This window comes from Odocoileus virginianus, chromosome 20 (assembly GCF_023699985.2).
Source record: "Odocoileus virginianus isolate 20LAN1187 ecotype Illinois chromosome 20, Ovbor_1.2, whole genome shotgun sequence".
Lineage (NCBI taxonomy): Eukaryota > Metazoa > Chordata > Mammalia > Artiodactyla > Cervidae > Odocoileus > Odocoileus virginianus.
In genome coordinates this window covers 26,517,745-26,535,794 of record NC_069693.1, presented here as the reverse complement: position 1 = coordinate 26,535,794, position 18,050 = coordinate 26,517,745, and the positions used below count along the sequence as shown (strand labels likewise).

General features: G+C 48.1%; 1 protein-coding gene across 1 annotated transcript in view; it reads right to left on the bottom strand.

Moving 5' to 3' along the window:
- The window catches only part of CMTM4 (CKLF like MARVEL transmembrane domain containing 4), a 79,934-nt gene extending 78,081 nt beyond the window's left edge, over nucleotides 1–1,853 (bottom strand). The window contains exon 1 of the mRNA XM_020884899.2: nucleotides 1,334–1,853. Coding sequence (XP_020740558.1) covers nucleotides 1,334–1,519 — 186 coding nt within the window. The 5' untranslated portion in view covers nucleotides 1,520–1,853. The remainder of the gene's footprint in view (nucleotides 1–1,333) is intronic.
- Between the last annotated feature and the right edge of the window lie 16,197 nt (nucleotides 1,854–18,050).

The window sequence follows — 18,050 nt, the reverse complement described above, 5'->3', positions numbered from 1 at the left end:
ACAGCAATGCCTAAGTCCAGAACCAATATATCTCTGAGAACATTCCAGTTTACCAGATAAGGTCAGTTTAAAATTCTAGAGAGGAATAACCTGCTCCGTTTGTCTTTCCTGAGAGCCCTTCAAAAACTACCATCTCACAATCAGCAGAACAAGCCTTTCACCCAAAAGAAAGATAAAACAGTCTATGATTCTGCAATTTACAAACACTGAGACCTTTATTGAAAGGATAGTCACATTAAATGATTCCCAAGGAGCCTTTACCGACGTGCGCAAGTAAGTACAAGGAGACCAATGCTTGGAAGAAACAAAATGCATATACCGTGCAGGTCCGTGCAAATGGCTTCTCTAGCTGAGAAGTCAATGAAGTTTTGCTAAGCGGCCTCAGAGGAAGGCCTACCTGTGTCAGGGAATACCGGGACACAGTTTTGTCCCAACCCAAGCATGCTCTATCCACATCAGAGCTAAGCAACCAACCAAACAGGCTCGTTAGAAACCCACGAAAGAGGGGCAGAGGGGACAGGACCCTGCCCTGAACGCCCTGGAAGCTAAAAATAAGTATTCTGAGGAACGAGCTCTACCATAGACAAGCCCAACAGAAAGTTCTCTGTTTCTATTACCTCCAAAACTGGCTGCCCTCCCGCAGTGATTTAACTCTGGGTACCAATCGGGCAATGCCAGCCACCGTGCTGGGGCGGAGGATTCAGAGATGCCGGTTCTATCTTCTGGGCTAATTAGAAGGAATCAAAACCTCTGCAATATAAACTGGAGACTCTGCGGGCAGAGTCGGGCTCCCTCAATGCTTCTAGACTACATGCCTCCATTCAACCAACATTTATCTGAGCGTCTACCATATGCTCAGCACTCTGCTGGGCACCGGAGGAAGAAATCTTCCCCAGTAGTGGAGGCAGAGACAAACGAGGACGGTCCGGAGGAGTGGAGGACGTGCGGCCGCCGAAAACCAACACAAGTTGTTGCTATGACCAGCAGCACCCAGGGGAAGGCGTGACCCCCGCCGGGTTCCGCGCACCACCAAGTCCGACAGTGAAAAAGGCCCGCTATAGCGAAGGCTGGCGTGGACAGGTAGGCCCGGGGGCAGGTGTTCAGGTAGAAGGCGCACACCTGAGGCGGCAGGGGTCGGGAAGGCGGGGTCCCCAGGGGAGGAGGGAGGGAGGCCCGGGGATCTGGCTAGAAGAGGGGGCGCAAGGAGTCGGGAGATGGGAAGCCCGGGGCGCGGTGGAGGCCGGCCGGGCCTGCGCCCCCTGAAGCGGGAGCAGCGAGGGAAGGCGCGCGGCTAGGCCGCCCGCCCGCACCTGGGGCCCCGCCCGGCACCTACCACTTGGGCGACCTTGAGGCAGCCGAGCGCGCCGCGCAGGTAGTCGGGGTCGCAGCGCAGGCCGGCCAGCCCGCGGCGCTGGCTCACCGGCTCGGTGGTGGGCTGGTACGGGCTGCTGGCGCCCGAGATCATGGAGGTGCTCGAGGCCTCGCCCTCGAAGCCGTCCAGCTCCTCGCCGCTCCGCATGCTGCCGCCCGGCCCAAGCCGCCTCGCGCGGCTGGCTCCCGGCGCCCGGAGCTGGCGGGCTCAGCAGGGCCGCCGCATTGCCGCCGCCGCCGCTGCCGACGGAGACGACGACAGACTGACTTCCCGCACCAGCGCCGCCGCCGCCTTTGCACCCGCCGCCCCGCTGCGGCCGCGGTTCGGTCCGCTCGGGCTCGGCTCCCGCCGCCTCAGCAGCGGAAAGGGAGGGAGGCGGGAGCGAGTGGAGAGAGAAGGAGGCGGGAGCCGGCGCGGCGGGCCGGGAGGGGGCGGAGCGAGCGCCCGCCCGCTGGCCGCTCAGCGGCGCTCTGCTCCGCGGCTCCCGCGAGGGGAGGCGGCGGCCAGCGCCGCGGGGCCTCGGAGAGGCGGGGCCTCTAGCCAGGCGGGGCTGGGGGCGGGGCTCCGGGAACTCCGGTCCCGCCCTCACCTGCCCGAGCGGGGGCCCGGGCCGCGGCTGCGCGTCAGGCCATCACGGCGTGGGAGTGCAGGGGTCCAGGAGATTGGGGATTGTAGGGACCCGGGACAGTGGGGGCTGTCGGAGGGTTGAGGTGGGCCTAGGGGGGCACTGTGTTGCTTTCTCAGGGCGCTGCCTCAGTTTCTCCCCTGGAGGAAGTAGGCTAGAGGACTTTCTGGTGAAGGCCAAGATGTGCGGCCTCAGTGCTGAGAACAGTAAGAAGTCCCGGGTGGACTTGACTTGGACTGTTTGACTGACAAGAGGGGGCTCAGTGTCTGGGCTCCCACACCGGGCAACAAACCGGTTCTGAGGTCAGGGACACGAGTGAGGAGAAATCAGGGTGAGTGAGTGAGGGGGGTCGTTTAGTACCGGGTCTGCAAGACACACACACAGTAAGATTTGTGAATAACTCCCAGTGTACGTTCTGGGTCCACCTGCCGGACCGAGGAGTGGCCTCTTGCCCATAGGAGACACTTGGTGACGAACATTAGTTTCCTCTCTTAGATGCAAAGTTTTTGCCATCTCTGTCTAATCATCAAGACAAGTAAAACACAGATTTTTTACACTGACGGGCATTAATTAGGGGCCAATTTGCAATTCAAGTGTGAAGGCTAATTTTGAGCTTAAGTAAAACACTGACTTTCTAAGAATTGTCACTTTGGTATTGAACCCTTCCACACCTCAAATATCTAGAGCTTATCATGCTCTGAGCACCGAGGAAGACATTTGAAAGTGTTATTCCCATTTTATAGAAGACTTGAGTAAGGTTTCAGACTGGTAGTCCCAGGCCACACAGTTGGTAGGCAGAGCCGGCTCATGTCCAATTTTTTTTTCACTACACATTGTTCAGTTCAGTTCAGTTCAGTTGCTCAGTCATGTCTGACTCTTTGTGACCCCATGAACCGCAGCACGCCAGGCCTCCCTGTCTATCACCAACTCCCGGAGTCTACCCAAACTCATGTCCATTGCCTAGTATATATTTCAGATGAGGTTGTGAAGTGAGAAGCAGTAAATGCCGTGACTAAGGAGATCTCAATTTAAACAGCTCTCACCTTTTAGTTACCAAAGGTGGGAAAGACAAAGACTCTAACACTCTGTTCAACCAACAAATATTTATTGGGCACTTCTGTGCTAAAGGATATGTTAAGACCTGGAGATTGCCAGTGAAAGACAAGGTGAATGACTGGATGCAGGCTTTGGCCTCTGCTTTCTTCCCAAATCCCAGTGAAATGACAGTTAGACGGATTTATGTTTTAAAGGCATAAAACCACAGGGACAAAGAATGAGAGAGGAGACAATGGCAACAAAATGTTGGAAGCAGAAGAGCAAAGAGGCAAGTGGTAACTGACTTAGCAGATCCAAGAAAGCTAAACCCTAAGCTGGTACAGGGGAAGGCTGAAATGCAACCTAGGTCATATCACAAGAAAAAAGGCTTGGGAATCATGACATCACCAAGCACATCTAGAAGTGGGGGTGAAAGCAGAAATCTAAAAAACAAACTAAAAAAAGACCTCAACTGAAAGTCTTTTAAGAAGCAAATGAATTCCTGGATCCCCTCCCTTGCCCATCCCCCACAACTAGAACTTTTTTCTCTGGAGAAGGTAAGACAGAGAGTCCCTTAGCTAGGGAACACTAGGCACAGTTGAGGGTAAGGGGTACCATATTAAAAATTATATGTATTTGTGTCCTTGGATATTAAATAATATGAAAGCAAAACAAATTTTAATTCGTTATGAGTTAAAGCATTACTTTGCCAACAAATGTCCATCTAGTCAAGGCTATGATTTTTCCAGTGGTCATGTATGGATGTGAGAGTTGGACTGTGAAGAAAGCTGAGCGCTGAAGGATTTATGCTTTTGAACTGTGGTGTTGGAGAAGACTCTTGAGAGTCCCTTGGACTGCAAGGAGATCCAACCAGTCCATCCTAAAGGAGATCAGTCCTAGGTGTTCATTGGAAGGACTGATGCTGAAGCTGAAACTCCAATACTTTGGCCAACTCCAATGAGTTGACTCATTGGAAAAGACCCTGATGCTGGGAGGGATTGGGGGCAGGAGGAGAAGGGGACAAGAGAGGATGAGATGGCTGGATGGCATCACCAACTCGATGGACATGAGTGTGAGTAAACTCCAGGAGTTGGTGATGGATAGGGAGGCCTGGCGTGCTGTGATTCATGGGGTCACGAAGAGTTGGACACGACTGAGCGACTGAACTGAACTGAACTGATGAATTAAAGAAAATCTCACAGGAAAAAGAATCAAAAGACAAAGAGGTGGAAAATGAGAGAAAAGAAAAAAGAGACTAATAGAATAATAAGACTCTCATAAAGTTAGAACAGAGAATATGGAGGGAAGAAAACAAAAAATAATAATTCGGGAACATGTTTACAGAGCCAAAGGATATGAGTTTTGGATTTAAAGGACCCATCAGTGCCCAGCACAATGAATCAACATGGACCAGCATCAGATACAGCAGATCACTGGGGCAAAGAGAAGAGCCTCAAGGTTCCAGACAACTGAGCAGATTTCATTATAAAGGATCAGGAATCAGAAAAGCATCAAGAAAGAAAGAGAAAGGCATCAGACCTTTCAAAAGCAACTTAGAGAAGTACAAGGGAATGGAGTAAATCATTCCATATCCTGAGGAAAAATGACGCCTATTTAGAAGTCTGATTCCAGCTGGAGTATCAGCTGGGTATGATGACTTATGAAAGACTCCTTCTGTCTCTTCTCAGGAGGCTGCTGGTGACCACCACGAGTACAAGGATTTAAACCAAAGAAGCAGAGGACATGGGATCCAGGAAAGGGTGGATGCAGCCTAGGGAGAGGTGATAAGGGTCCTTATGGTGGGGGGGACATAGGCCCCTATGCAGCAGGGCTGGGGGTTAACCAGACCAGATTAGAGCAGCTAGAGGCTTCTGGAGACACCTTCAAGATGAAATTATTCAGTTCGTCAAAAAATTCGTTCAGGTTTTTCACCATCTTACCCAAAGAACTTTTTGGCCAATCCAGTAAGAATGTGTCTGAATATACAGAAAAGAAAGATTCATAGTTTCAGTAAAGTTTTCAGATAAATTAGTGATAAATGTGTGCTTCCCAGGTGGCTCAGTGGTAAAGAATCTGCCTGCCAATGCAGGAGACGCAGGAGACGTGGGTTTGATCCCTGGGTTGGGAAGACCCCCTGGAGGAGAAATTGGCAGCCCACTCCAGTATCCTTGTTGGGAAAATCCCATGGACAGAGGAGCTTGATGGGCTACAGTCCATGGGGTCGCAAAGAGTCGGACATGACTGAGTAACTGAGCCCACACACACATACAGGGATAAATGCACAGAAAATTAAAGAAATATTCATAGATGAACTGTGGGGAAATAAAATGATACATAGAAAAGAAGTATGGTAAATCACAGGTGAATAATACCTGCATAATTATAAGAATGTAAACAATGAGTGCTGATCTAACCACAGTACCTGGTCATATTAGGAAGAAAGGACAGAGAGACAGAATGTGTCCATGTGGGATAGGAAGAAGGGGAAGATGGGCAAGAGACCTAAATACTCATCATCCATGCTTAAAACTCAAGAGGTAGCAGTATATGCATGTCAATTAAAAAGATAATGGTAAAGGGACTTCCCATATAATTATGAATACGATTGGTTAAAAGTTTTGAAATGTCAGTTCTGGGAAGCAGGAAATGTAATGGGGGTTATAGGCCTTGTAGAACTATTTGATTCTCTCAACGATGGGTTCATGTCATTTTTATGTGTTCATATAATTTTAATAAATGCTAGATCTTAAATGATTTTTTAAAAAGAAACTTGAGCATTTGATATCATCCCTGCCAGCACAGACGTGGGGAACAAGCATTGAAACCAGTAAAATGTGCTGAGAATTGTTCATGGTGGTAAGGGAATTTCCAGGAAGGATTTCACTGAGTCTGTGGGTCAGAATTTCAGTTGAGGTCTGAAATAGGAAAAGCAGTTAGCAAGGCAAAGAGATGATAAGGATTGGTGGAAAAGTGTTTCAGCAAGAGGGAACAACATGCACAAAGACCCAGAGATAAGTGAGAAAGCAAAGCACAATGAAGAGGGTGAAATGTGGCTTTGGGCGTCCCTGCAGGGCCTCAGGGGCCATGTAAGAGGATGGATTAAGCAGTGTTAAGCAGAAGAGTGACACCTCCCTCTAGAATGTTCTCTTGGCTTCATCAAAGGAGATAGATTGAGCGGAAGCAAGACTGGAGGCTCCTCTCCAGTCCTCATTAACTGTTCCCTGTTCCTGGACACTAGCCTACATTTATTTTTAGTTCTAGGGACACATGCAAAATTTTTCCTTCTGGTTTTTCACAAAAGTTCACAGACTTTCAATGGGCGTTGTTGGGAATCCCACATACTAGATAAAACTTGGCATCGTTGCCTTCCTCAAGTGGTCAACTGTAATAGAGCATGAGCTTGTGGCTAGAGCTGTGCCTTCAGGTGTCTGCAAATGCTGAAGACAAAATGAAGATGAGAAATGACAGAGAGGTGGGTAGCCCTCAGGTCCCTGGGTTCCGGCATCTGGTCCACCTATCCAGGCCTTGCTCAAGGAAACCAGACTCAGAAGATATTGATGAAGGAACCAGACGCTACTTCACTCATTGCTGCCAGTGGATAGCCTCTGCCAGCAAATATAATGCTGATTCTTAGCTCAGTCCCTGAACTCATTGTGAAAGAGCTGCTCAAAGCACATCATCCTTTGTTGTTCAGTTGCTCAGTTGTGTCTGACTCTTTGCGACCCCATGGACTGCAGCACGCCAGGCTTCCCTGTCCTTCACTATCTCTTGGAGTTTGTTTGAACTCATATCCATTGAGTCGTTGATGCCATCCAACCCTCTCATCCTCTGATGTCCCTTTCTCTCCCTGCCCTCAATCTTTCCCAGCATCAGGGGCTTTTCCAAAGAAAAGGTACTGGAATAAACTCTTTAACCTCTGAAGGTGCACGTTATGCCCCAGTATCCATTGCATTACCTGCATCAGGCCTGACCTCTTGCCAAGTCTCTCAGCTTCTCATTCAGCCCAAAGGTAACCACCTCCAAGTCTGGGGGACTCCTTACTCTAGCCCTCCCCCACAAGCATATGGATTCCTTGGAGAGTACTAACCTCAAAAGCATTGGTACTACAAGGGCTTTAGATTCTAAATTCCATGAAAGGCTGGGAGCAAAACACCTTCCCCAACTGGGGTCCCTGTCCCTGAAGGCATTGCCTGATGATGATGAGAAGGGCTTCCAATTTCACTTTGTTTCTTACTGAGGCCCCTCCCCAGGGCAGCCCCCTGAGTGTTGGGGGCTGGGGTAGCTTTTCCTGTGACTTCAATTAAGCAGTAGATCTAATCTACCACTTTTAATAAGCTCAGTAATTAGCAGGATCCCTAGAGACTTCCACCTCAAACAGAAAAACAAAGACAATGGTAGTTAAGTAGAACACTGCAAGCATAAAGCAGGTAGTGGGAAGACTAAGTTGATCATGAACAATTATTAATATTAAGCATGATCTGAACACCCAAGAAAATCATGTTTAATGTTTCCAGACTATGAGTTTGGCCTGAAATGATTCTCTACTTTTAAAGAAAGGTACCAGTATAAATTCCTAATGTCTGAAGGATTCAACTCAAAGATGTAAAAATAAACAACCTCTTTCCATGTTTGAAAGGAGCTGATAACCCCCTCCCCCATCAAACACCCCACCCCCACCCCGACCTCGAGTGTTCCCATGAGCCTGGAGGGCCTGGGCCGATTCCAGGCGAGAGCGGTTCAGGGGTTAGAGTTAACTGCTGCTTCTGAAAGAACTTGTCCCTTCAGCCGGAAAAATGCTCTCCAAGTCTCCTCTAAAAATAGTGCTCGCCGGGATTTTCCAGTTTGACATTCCTTCAGTTCCTCTGACCAAGGACAACCCGGGCCAAACCATCTGTGCCCCTCATGGGGGCCTCCAGTGGAATCCCACACTCCGTGGGACCCCAGTTTGTGGTTCCTGCCACCTCCACACCCTGCTGGCACCTGACAATTCAGGGGAAGATTGGCCTACTCAGCAGCTGCCTGGTTTCTCCCTAGCTGCCTTCTCCCCTCCGGTTCTCTTCCCAGGGCAGGCGCAGGGGAAAGGTTTTCTGGGGAAGAAAGAGGCAAGTGTGGCTACAAGGCAAAGGGGACACTGCCTACACTTAACCTCCGATACCTGTGGCCCGCACTGGCCTGGGCTGGCTAAACTAGCCTATGAGCCTCCAGGAGCTGCCCAGGTTAGCCAGGAGTCAAGGCACATAAAGTAAATACTTGCTGACGGCCCTCCCCCGGTGCCCAAATCACACGCTGGAGCTTGGAGGCTCTCTGAAAAGAACTGTGGAAGCATAGAGGACATCTGTCTGTCCAGCACGATCCCTGCTCCTAGTAACAGCAGCTCTCCCGTTCCGGGGCCATTCCTCTTCTACTCCAGCATCCACTTCCCACCTCCCACCATGCCCACCTGGGAAGAGTCAGCACCTGACCCAAGAATGACCAATCAGGGTTCCCTTCAGTGTGGGCCTGGGACCAATGAGAATTCTACCCTGGGATTTTTGTCTCTAGAAAGCAGGCTTCTGCAGACTTTAATGTGCACAGGATTCACTCAAGGGGTAGATTTTCAGGACCTCCCCCAAGAGTCTGATGCTGAGGCCCTAAGGTGGGGAATGGGAATCTGCTGCTATCATACATACAGGACTACAAGGCCAGTACAGTTGCCCAGGGTGAGAAAGGAAGAGAAAGCTTTGCAGAGTTACACTGCATCTCGAAAGCTAAGGAGGAGTTCACCAAGCAGCACGTGATCCTGCCAACCGCTTCTGCCTTCTTGTGACAATCTCCCTGCATGGCACAGATGGCCCCAGGCTCTCCTGATTTTCCTCCCATCTCTCTGGTGGCTCTCGTCCGTCATCTTTATGGGCTTAGCTCCTAGTGTTCGGTGTTCTTCAGGGTGCTAGCTTCATCCTCTTTCCTATGACCTTTCTCCCACTAGAAGTCACCCTTGGGTGTCCTGGATTCCATCAGGCCAGAATGTAACTCATAATCTCACCTGCTACGCCCGCTTCCACATTAAAAACATCCATTCCTTTATAAGGCCAAGAGGAAGAGGGAGAAGAGGAGGGGAAGGTGGAGGTGACACTCTTACCATGCTTTCTACATGCCCGACACTGCTCCACTTGTTCTCACATATTAAAGCATTTAAACCTCAAAACAGCAGAGGGCTACGTCCTGCATATCAGGAACACCTTCCTGCATTCCCAGGCTGGGTCAGGTGCTCTGGCTCCGGCTTCCACGGCTCCTGGGATCAAAGTGTTTATCACACTGTGTTATGACTCACTGTTTACCCATCGGTCTCTGACCATGAGATCCGAGAGGGCAAAGGCCTCTCTGTTGTATCCTTTGGCCTGGCTCAGGGCCAGACATGGGGTGGATGTGCAAAGAAGCATTTGTGGAACACAGGATTGTATTCACTGGCTGCATGACCTCAGACAAGTCATGAACATCTGTGAGCCTCAGTCTCCTCATCTTTACCTTGTAGAGGCTCTAGTATCGTGTCTGAGACAAAGGAGACACTCACCAAGTGTTTACTCATTATTGTTGCTGTCACCGTTCTGAACAAGCAAGGCATTCTGGAAAGAGGACCCAGCCTAAGAAAAGGCCCTGATGGAAAGGCTGTAGCGGTTCAGAAAGAGGGGAGCAGTCTGGGTTCTTGTTCAGATAGAAAGGGGTTAAAAGGCATGTGAAGGGCAGGGACAAGGGCAGACACTGCAGGCCCCTGCAGTCAGGGGAGCCATCGGGGCTGCGCTGTGCTGTCTAAGCAGGGAGCTGACGTGATTGGATACGGGTGAAAATGAAGTGCCGATGAATAATTCAAAGTCCTATCTCTGCTGTATCAAATGGGTACTAGAGCTTGTTATCCTGAAAAATGTACAGAGCTCTTTGAAAGAAGAAAGGTCTCAGAGTGCCCTAAGAATACTTCTCTGGATGCCTAGGGGGTCCCCAGACCTACTCAGGGAAAGCCAGGGGGCAGCCAGAAATGCTCCAGTTCTTTGACCTGGTTCTTAGAAGGGGCATGGAGGCCCCTGGATCCATGGGCAGGAAAACAGACGGGACTTAGGTAAATGATCAGAGTGGGCAGGAAAGGATGATGGTAGGACATGCCAAGGGCAAAGTGTGGAAAGTCAGGAGACGGGGAGGAAGAATGAAATATGAGCTGAAAAAACCACAAAGAAGTGGAAAGGTTTTAGGAGTTACTATGAATGGCCTGAATGTCACACCACCTGATTCTTCAGTCCACATACGTGGGCAGACTCAAAGGTGGTTTGTTTGAATTAAATGTATTTGAAAACAGTCTCCAGAAAAGTTTTAAGTACAGAACAAAGAACTTCCCCCCAACCCAAACTATTTGAGAGTAAGTTGCCAACCTAACACCACATCACTTCAAATACTGTGAACAGGGATGTTTTCCTCCTTTACCAGAATACAACCATCAAAACCTGAAAGTTACTCAAGATACATTACTACCATCCAACTGTCGATGACATGACTTTGCCTACAAAGGTCTGAGTGGTCAAAGCTACGGTTTTTCCAGTAGTCATGTAGGGACATAAGCTGAACAGTAAAACAGGCTGAGGCCAAAGAATTGATGGCTTTGAACTGTGGTGCTGGAGAAGACTCTTGAGAGTCCCTTGGACTGCAAGATCAAACCAGTCAATCCTAAAGGATATCAGTCCTGAACATTCATTGTAAGGACTGATGCTGAAGCTGAAGCTCCAATATTTTGGCCACCTGATGTGAAAAACTGACCCAATAGAAAAAAAAAACCCTGATGCTGGGAAAGATTGAAGGCAGGAAGAGAAGGGGACGATAGAGGATGAGATGGCTGGATGGCATCATCAATTCAATGGACATGAGTTTGAGCAGGCTCCAGGAGATGGTGATGGACAGAGGAGCCTGGAGTGCGGCAGTCCATGGGGTCGCAGAGTTGGACATGACTGAGCGACTGAACTGATACTGACACTTATATTACTAATGGCGTTTACTTCCAGGGATTAGGCTTGGGTCTCCCAGGCTTGTCCTCCACTGTTACTCTTCCCCGCTCCCCTCTTGTAATGAACAAATACATCTGTAAGCAATCAAATTAAGTACTGACTGTAATGAATTACAACCCACCAAAGAAATCACATCCATTGAAATTTTGAGGAGGCAGAGAATGTTGTTTCTTACTAAACTTTGAATTAATTTATATAAATATAGGCTGACTTCCTTTTTTTTAATGGGTTATAATCCATTACAAATTTTGTTTTTTAATGCTCAAATTGTCCCTCAAACCTGGCCACTGGACTGCTTTTTTATTTATTTATTTTTTTGACACATCTCCATTGCTCTGAGCCCTTTCTGTCTGGCATATCCAAGCTCACTTATACTTTCCCTATCCCAGCCCTGACTTCTTTTTTTGGAAAAGGGTACCTCAAAAATGAGTCTGGACCTGAGGTATGTTCAGTAGGCTGTTGCTGCTCCCAGGCCTGAGCTGTCAGTGCAACCAGCTAGGGAATGTGTATGTATATAAACACACACATATACATGCACATACTTAAATCTATATATTGGTTCTGTGTGAAAAGGAGTTCATAATGCTATATCCAACTCCAATTCAGCATTCTAGTTTTCTCTCTTCATTCTTTGTAACTCCCTTCTCCAGTGGTGAGGACCTTGGTTACTCTTTCATCTGGTAATTTGCTTAATCCATGCCTCTGTGTTCATCCATCCCCACACACTCCCACCCCTACCCAGATGTGCCTCTACCACGCGGCCCCACACCCGGCCACCCCTCTCCTGTGGAGGATCCCTTCACCTGCCTCAGGTTCTGACACCTCCTGTGGATGCTCGCCTCACCCCACCCACGCTGACAGCCTGAGCCAGGTCAGTTCCACGCCACCCTCGCTCTGGCAGGCTGCTCTCCTCACCTGACTTGGGCTCCGACACTGGTGTCCCGCCCAAGCCCTGCTCTGGGGAGGAAGCTGCCCTCCTCACCCTGCTCAGGTTAATGCTCCATGCTGGGCCATTCCCTCATCCCCACCCACAGGGACACTCTCAGGTTCCAAAGCCCAGCCCGGGGTCACCACCCCACCACACCCTGACCTACCAAGTTCTGCCCACCTAAAGGCTATAGGGGCAAGTCGGTGGGGAACAGGAAGACCACAAAGACCTCAGTGTTTATTTGGAGCGGAGAGCTGACTGTGGTGGTAGAGACAGCAGGTGTCTGTTGCTCCCAGCAGACTATAAGCCCTGCGGGGAAGGCTCACCTCCATCACCAGCATCTTTAGTCACCCTCTCTTGCCCATGGTTTCCTGGGAGAGGGCAGTGGTAGCTGAGGAGCAGGGAGGAGGCCCCAGGAGACCCCATACCTCACCATGTATTCAGGTGCCCACGCACGCAGATGGTGGAGTGCTGCCTTGCCCAAGAAATCAGGCAGTTGCCCAGGTGATGGAATTTATGGTGTGCTGAAAGTGTGCCTGCCCTAAAATAGCTCTCTTGCTCATAGTCTAAACTAGCAATTTATTTCTTCGGATTTAAGACCTGGTGTTTAGCTCGACTGGGTGGGGAAGAGGCCTCGGGTAGAGGAAGGCAGGGACGGGGCAGCGATGACTCTGGGATTCTCAGTCACAACTCTGCTCTTCTGTGTGACCTGGACAAGTCTTTTCCCTCCCTGGCCTTATTTCCCCACCTTGAAAGTGGTGATTTCTAAGACCCTTTCAAAAACTAAGGTGTGTCTCTCACAGCTGGGACAGGCTTGGCTGTTTCAGGACGGTCTGCACACCAGGCGCTGCGCTGCACGTCCATTCCAATGCCTCCAGCCTCCCTGTGAGGCAGGTGAGAATCTGCTCACCGCTTTCCAGATGAAGACAGAGACTCAGAGGGGTTAAGTGACTCGTCACCCAAGTCCACCTGACTCAGTGTTTGCAGCTGAGACCGTCCAGGCTGGAACTGTGGGCCGTGGTTTTCCTTGTATGTTAGAGCAGCTCCAGTTCAGCTCAACGCCAGGAACACTTCTGGTTCCAAGTGTGGGCCGAGTGGCTGGTCTGAGGCTGTGCTGGTGATGCTCCCCCTTAAGCACCCACAGCCAGCTGTGTCTGTTGTACTCCTCTTGTGCCTAGGACCACGATGGCTGTGAGAGCCACTGGAGAAACGTGCTCCCAGGGGCAAAACCTCCCAGGAGTTGTCCTAGTTATGATGAACTCACCAGTCTACGGAAGCTGATCCCCCCTGGGGCAGTGAGAGGGAAGAAAAGGTGGCCCAGGAAAGAGGACACGGAGAAGCCACAAGCAAAGATCACCAGCATCCAAATTCCATGAGTCATGAAAACATGGATCTTGACCCAGCCTTACAAACCCTTCATGTGGATGTTCTCCAAGGGCGTTCTGTGGAACCTGGAGGTTTGTCCACAGTCATGCTCAGCTGGGAACGCCCATACTTGAGCCTTTCTGAAGAGTCACACCTACCCAGTCCCGTGTAAAACAAATCAAGACTGAAAACCTGTTTCCACCGAGTTAAACCTTGAGTCTTCCAATCCTTCTTGACTGCCTATACTATGACATGAGCAGAGGACACTCTGGGAAACCTAGATTTAGGCCTTCACAAATGCAAAGAGCAATGTTGAGAGCAAGGCTGCCCGAGAGGGGACCACAACTCAGTACCACAACTTGGGGCTGTACCAGCACAGTCGCTTTATTACAGAGCAAAGCCTTGGCGCCTGCTGGCCTCCTGCAGCTCTGCTGGAACAGAGAACAGATCTGCTCAGATGGGCTTGCAGGGCGCAAAGCCACCTGGTGCTAATTGGAACCTTGGAAATACCTCCTCACCACACATATATCGTCTGTATACATAGTTTAAACAATGACAGTGTTTCGTTTCCCATGGACTCCAAGGATTCATTCCAGGCCTGCATTTGTTAGATGATTCTGAGTAGGTCAGAAATGGATTCACAGTAAAATGATGCCAAATATTTTAAGTATCAAGGACAGATGTAACATGCCACAAGCTGCTGACAGATGTGCCAAAGCACCCCCCACTCTTTAAAATAAATTACTGCATTCAACAGGGACATAGTTTAAATTGTTAAATTCTTCCCCACACGAAACTTAAGATGCTTAAAATCTGAGGTTCACATCATGTTTGCCTTTCAAGGACTTTAAAATAGATAGTTCCACAGAGAAGCTGATTGGGTGAGGTGGGTTTGTGGGGAGGCAGGCTGAGGAAGATGGTGAAGGCTGACCATTATTTAGGAATGTTAACTCAGTCCTACACCCAAAAAGTCAGTTCAATTAAATGTTCCAGGAAAACATCTTTGACATAAATGAATAAATCATAAATGAAAAACATAATGAAAACATCTCACGTTGCTCCTGTGATTTATCTTGAATTGCCTGATGAGAACAATCAAGATGGAACACAAAAGTTAATTTTAACTTTACCCACATAGAAATTTCTTCACAAGATTAGAAACACTTTAAAGGTTAGGTTCTTCTTGTCTGAAATGCTGGCCAGGATTGGGGAAAAGGACCTTGTGACTTCTCAACCCTCCCACACAGCACCCTGGTTCCCAGTTATCTGGTGACCACCCCTCCCCCCATTCCTGGCCTCTCTACCCCCTGCCACCTCAGCAGTGTCTCCTCTCCCATCAAGCTGTGAGTCCCTCAGTCAGAGCCTAGGGAGAGACTTCTGGGCTATGCCTCAACCGGAGTCTGGCTCCGTGTACCAGCAGAAAGCAATGTCCACCCACAGTGGGAGTTTTGGCTTCTTCCTCCTGCTCCCCACAACCCTGCAAGAGGCCTGTCATCCCCGTCTCCTCCTAGTCAGAACTCACCATCTGTGCCTCCCCCAACAAGTCAGAAAGAGCATCCAGACAGCGCTCTGCATCCTCATGGTTATCTGCAGGCCTTCAAGGGGAAGGCACACAGCACGAAGTAAAAGAAGCACTGTCCTTGCCTTCAGAATCCAAGGCTCTGGTGTGGGATCCCATGGGTACAGTACCAGACAAACAGTTACAGGATATCCATCCCTCCGACCTCTGTTTTCCTCAGAGATGAGACAATCTTTAGACTACTAACTGTGAAATCCCACGAATGGATAGGGTAGATTCTACAGGGATACAAATGGGGTTGCTGGAACAACATTCACTGGCGAGTTTCCTAGAGGTATTTTCAGGGTCAACCATCACACTGAGGACCTACCACACACCGGGCACTTGTGTGCCTCCTCTAATGTTCACAATGACTGGGAAGAAATTTTATCCCCACTTTACTATGAAAGGAGGCCTAAGAGGGGTGAAGTCCCCCAAGCCTCATTGTTTTCTTGTTCTACTTCGTGATCAATTTCTCGCCTGCCTAAACTGTTACTTGTCTGATTCAAAAGTAATGAGACTTCCATAAAGTCAGAGGAAGCACCAGGATTGGAACCTACACCCCAACATTCTAGCTGCCTCAGTCCACGTGCTGTCCCCAGTCCACAGGTGGCCGGAAAGGGAATGGGGGGTGGTGGCGTGCGGTGTGTGTGAAGGCCACCAGGCAGATGGACAGGCAGGCTGGCCTCACATACATTCAAGAGTATCTGTACTGATGCAGGTCTACATCTCAGGGCCTGCCAGGAGCCCTTACCACTTGTGACCCACCAAATCACTCATACCTAAGGGGCAGAGATCCTTCCAAGGGGAGTGGCAGGCATTCCAACCTGCCTTTCTCAGGAAAGTACTGACTGCAATCCTGTCCCCTTTTGCTTAGGTGTACTGTATACTTTTCCTTTGGGTACATTCTCTGCCATGTCATTCCCCACATGCCAAGGACTCCTTCATCCCCAACAGAAGAGGGGAAAGGCCGTAGAGGAGCACCATGCATGCTTACGATGACAGATGAAAACACTCTCAATTGCTTTTATTTTCCCCATTTGCTTCAAAAATAAGCACAGTGAATTCAAGCGTAGCTCCGCTGACTGGGTTCAAATTCTGGCTCTGACCCTGGTAGCTGCCTAACCTATCCATGTTTAGTTTGCCTCTATAGGGTTTTTGTAAAGATTAAATCAATTTACATAAACCATCTAAAGGAATCACTGGTATCATCAAATAAAGTAAACTCTATTTACTCACAAAACTTCCTAAATTAAATTTTAAGCCAAAATGTAACAAGTTAATAATTTCCACAACTGCTGACAGCTGTACAGAATGATGTGATCTTTATGAAAGGGATGCTGAAACATTTAACAAAAACTACATTTACTTGGGGATTTCCTGACAGCCCACGGGTTAGGACTCAGCTCTCACTGGCAAGGCCCTGGGTTCAATCCCTGGCTGGGGAACTAGGAACCCACAAGCCGCACAGTGTGGTCAGCCAAAACAAAAAGAAACAAGGAAAAAAAAAAAAAAAAAAACCCACGAGTAACGCAGTAAAGGAAGTCACATGAAATTTAAAAACAAAACAAACTACATTTACCTTTTAACGAGGAAGAGCCACAACTAGGAATTTACCCTGAAGATGCATCTCCACAAATAAAAGCAACACATGCACAAGGTTGCTCACTGCAGCATTACCTAAAAACGACTGGAAATGTCCCAAATGCCTATCTACAAGAGACTGGTTCAATAAACCACGGTACATCCGCATAATCAAGTACTGTGTAGCCATAAACAACAATAATAAACTGAACTGATATAAACAACTTTCAGGTGAAAAAGTACACATCGTTTGTCCACTGAAAGGGCCTAGAGGCAACAGCATACATAACATGCAGCATGCCTACAGTCTAGATCTTGGTTTCTAAATACCAACCCTCCCTAAAGGAACCAGGGGAAATACAAGGTGAGCTTGGAACACCTTTTTGTGGCAGAAACTAGAGAAATGCTCAAAGAACAATGATGGAGTCAAAAGGACACAGCTCTATCTGGGAGAGTCTACTATCCAGAATATATAAAGAACTCTTACCATTCAACAGTAAGACAAATACTTTTAAAGTGGGCAAAGGATTTGAACAGACACCTCTCCTAAGAGGCTATGTAAATGGCCAACAAATAAGCAGATGAAAAGATGCTCAACATCATTAGTCATTGAGATACCATTTCACTCACCAGGAGAGACTATAGTCAAACCAAACAAAAAACTCCCAGAAAGCAAGTCTTGGCCAAGATACGGAGAAAGAACATTATACACTGATAGCAGGAATATAAAGTGGTTCAGTTGCTATGGAAAAGTTTGGGGATTCTCTGCTAAAACAGAATTACCAATTTAGCCCTTCCACTTGTAAGTCTCTGCCTAAAGAACATATGCTTACAAAAAAACTCACACATCAATCTTCACAGTAGCCTTATTCATAATAACCAACAACTTGAAATAACCCGAATGTGCATCAACTTATGAATGGATAAAATATGGTCTTCCATGCCATGGGACATCATTCAGTCATAAAAGGAATGATACAGTGTTACAACATGGATGAACTTAGAATAACATGCTAGAATGAAATAAACCAGATACAAAAAGGCCACGTGTTGAAAGAGTCCAACTATGTAAAATATCCAGGATAGGCAAATCCGTAGTTAGATCTGTGGTTGCTAGGAATGGGGAGAAGGAAGTGGGACTAGCAGGCATGGAGTTCCTTTTTAGGGTATTAAGTTTGATGATGTCAATAGGTGCACAATATAATGAATATACATACTAAAACCCCCTGAATATTCTAAAATGATGAATTTTATCTCAATAAAAGGGAAAAAAGGACACAGCTGGTTGAAGAAGCTCCCACTCATCAAATCTGGAGCGATCTGAGCATCAAAAAGAGCGAGCTATTAGATTACAACAGTTCGAATTAAAAAAACAAAACTAAATTCATAGTGAAAACAAGAAGAGTAGAGGGATGAAAACTTTTTTATGGATGAATGCCAGCTGATACAGGCAGGGGATGATGGGATAAGAAAATTACCATTTAAGAACTTCTCATGTGGTAACTGATTTAGGAAAGGATCACCAGTGGATGCTACAAATGATGTGTAAAAGGTGGCTG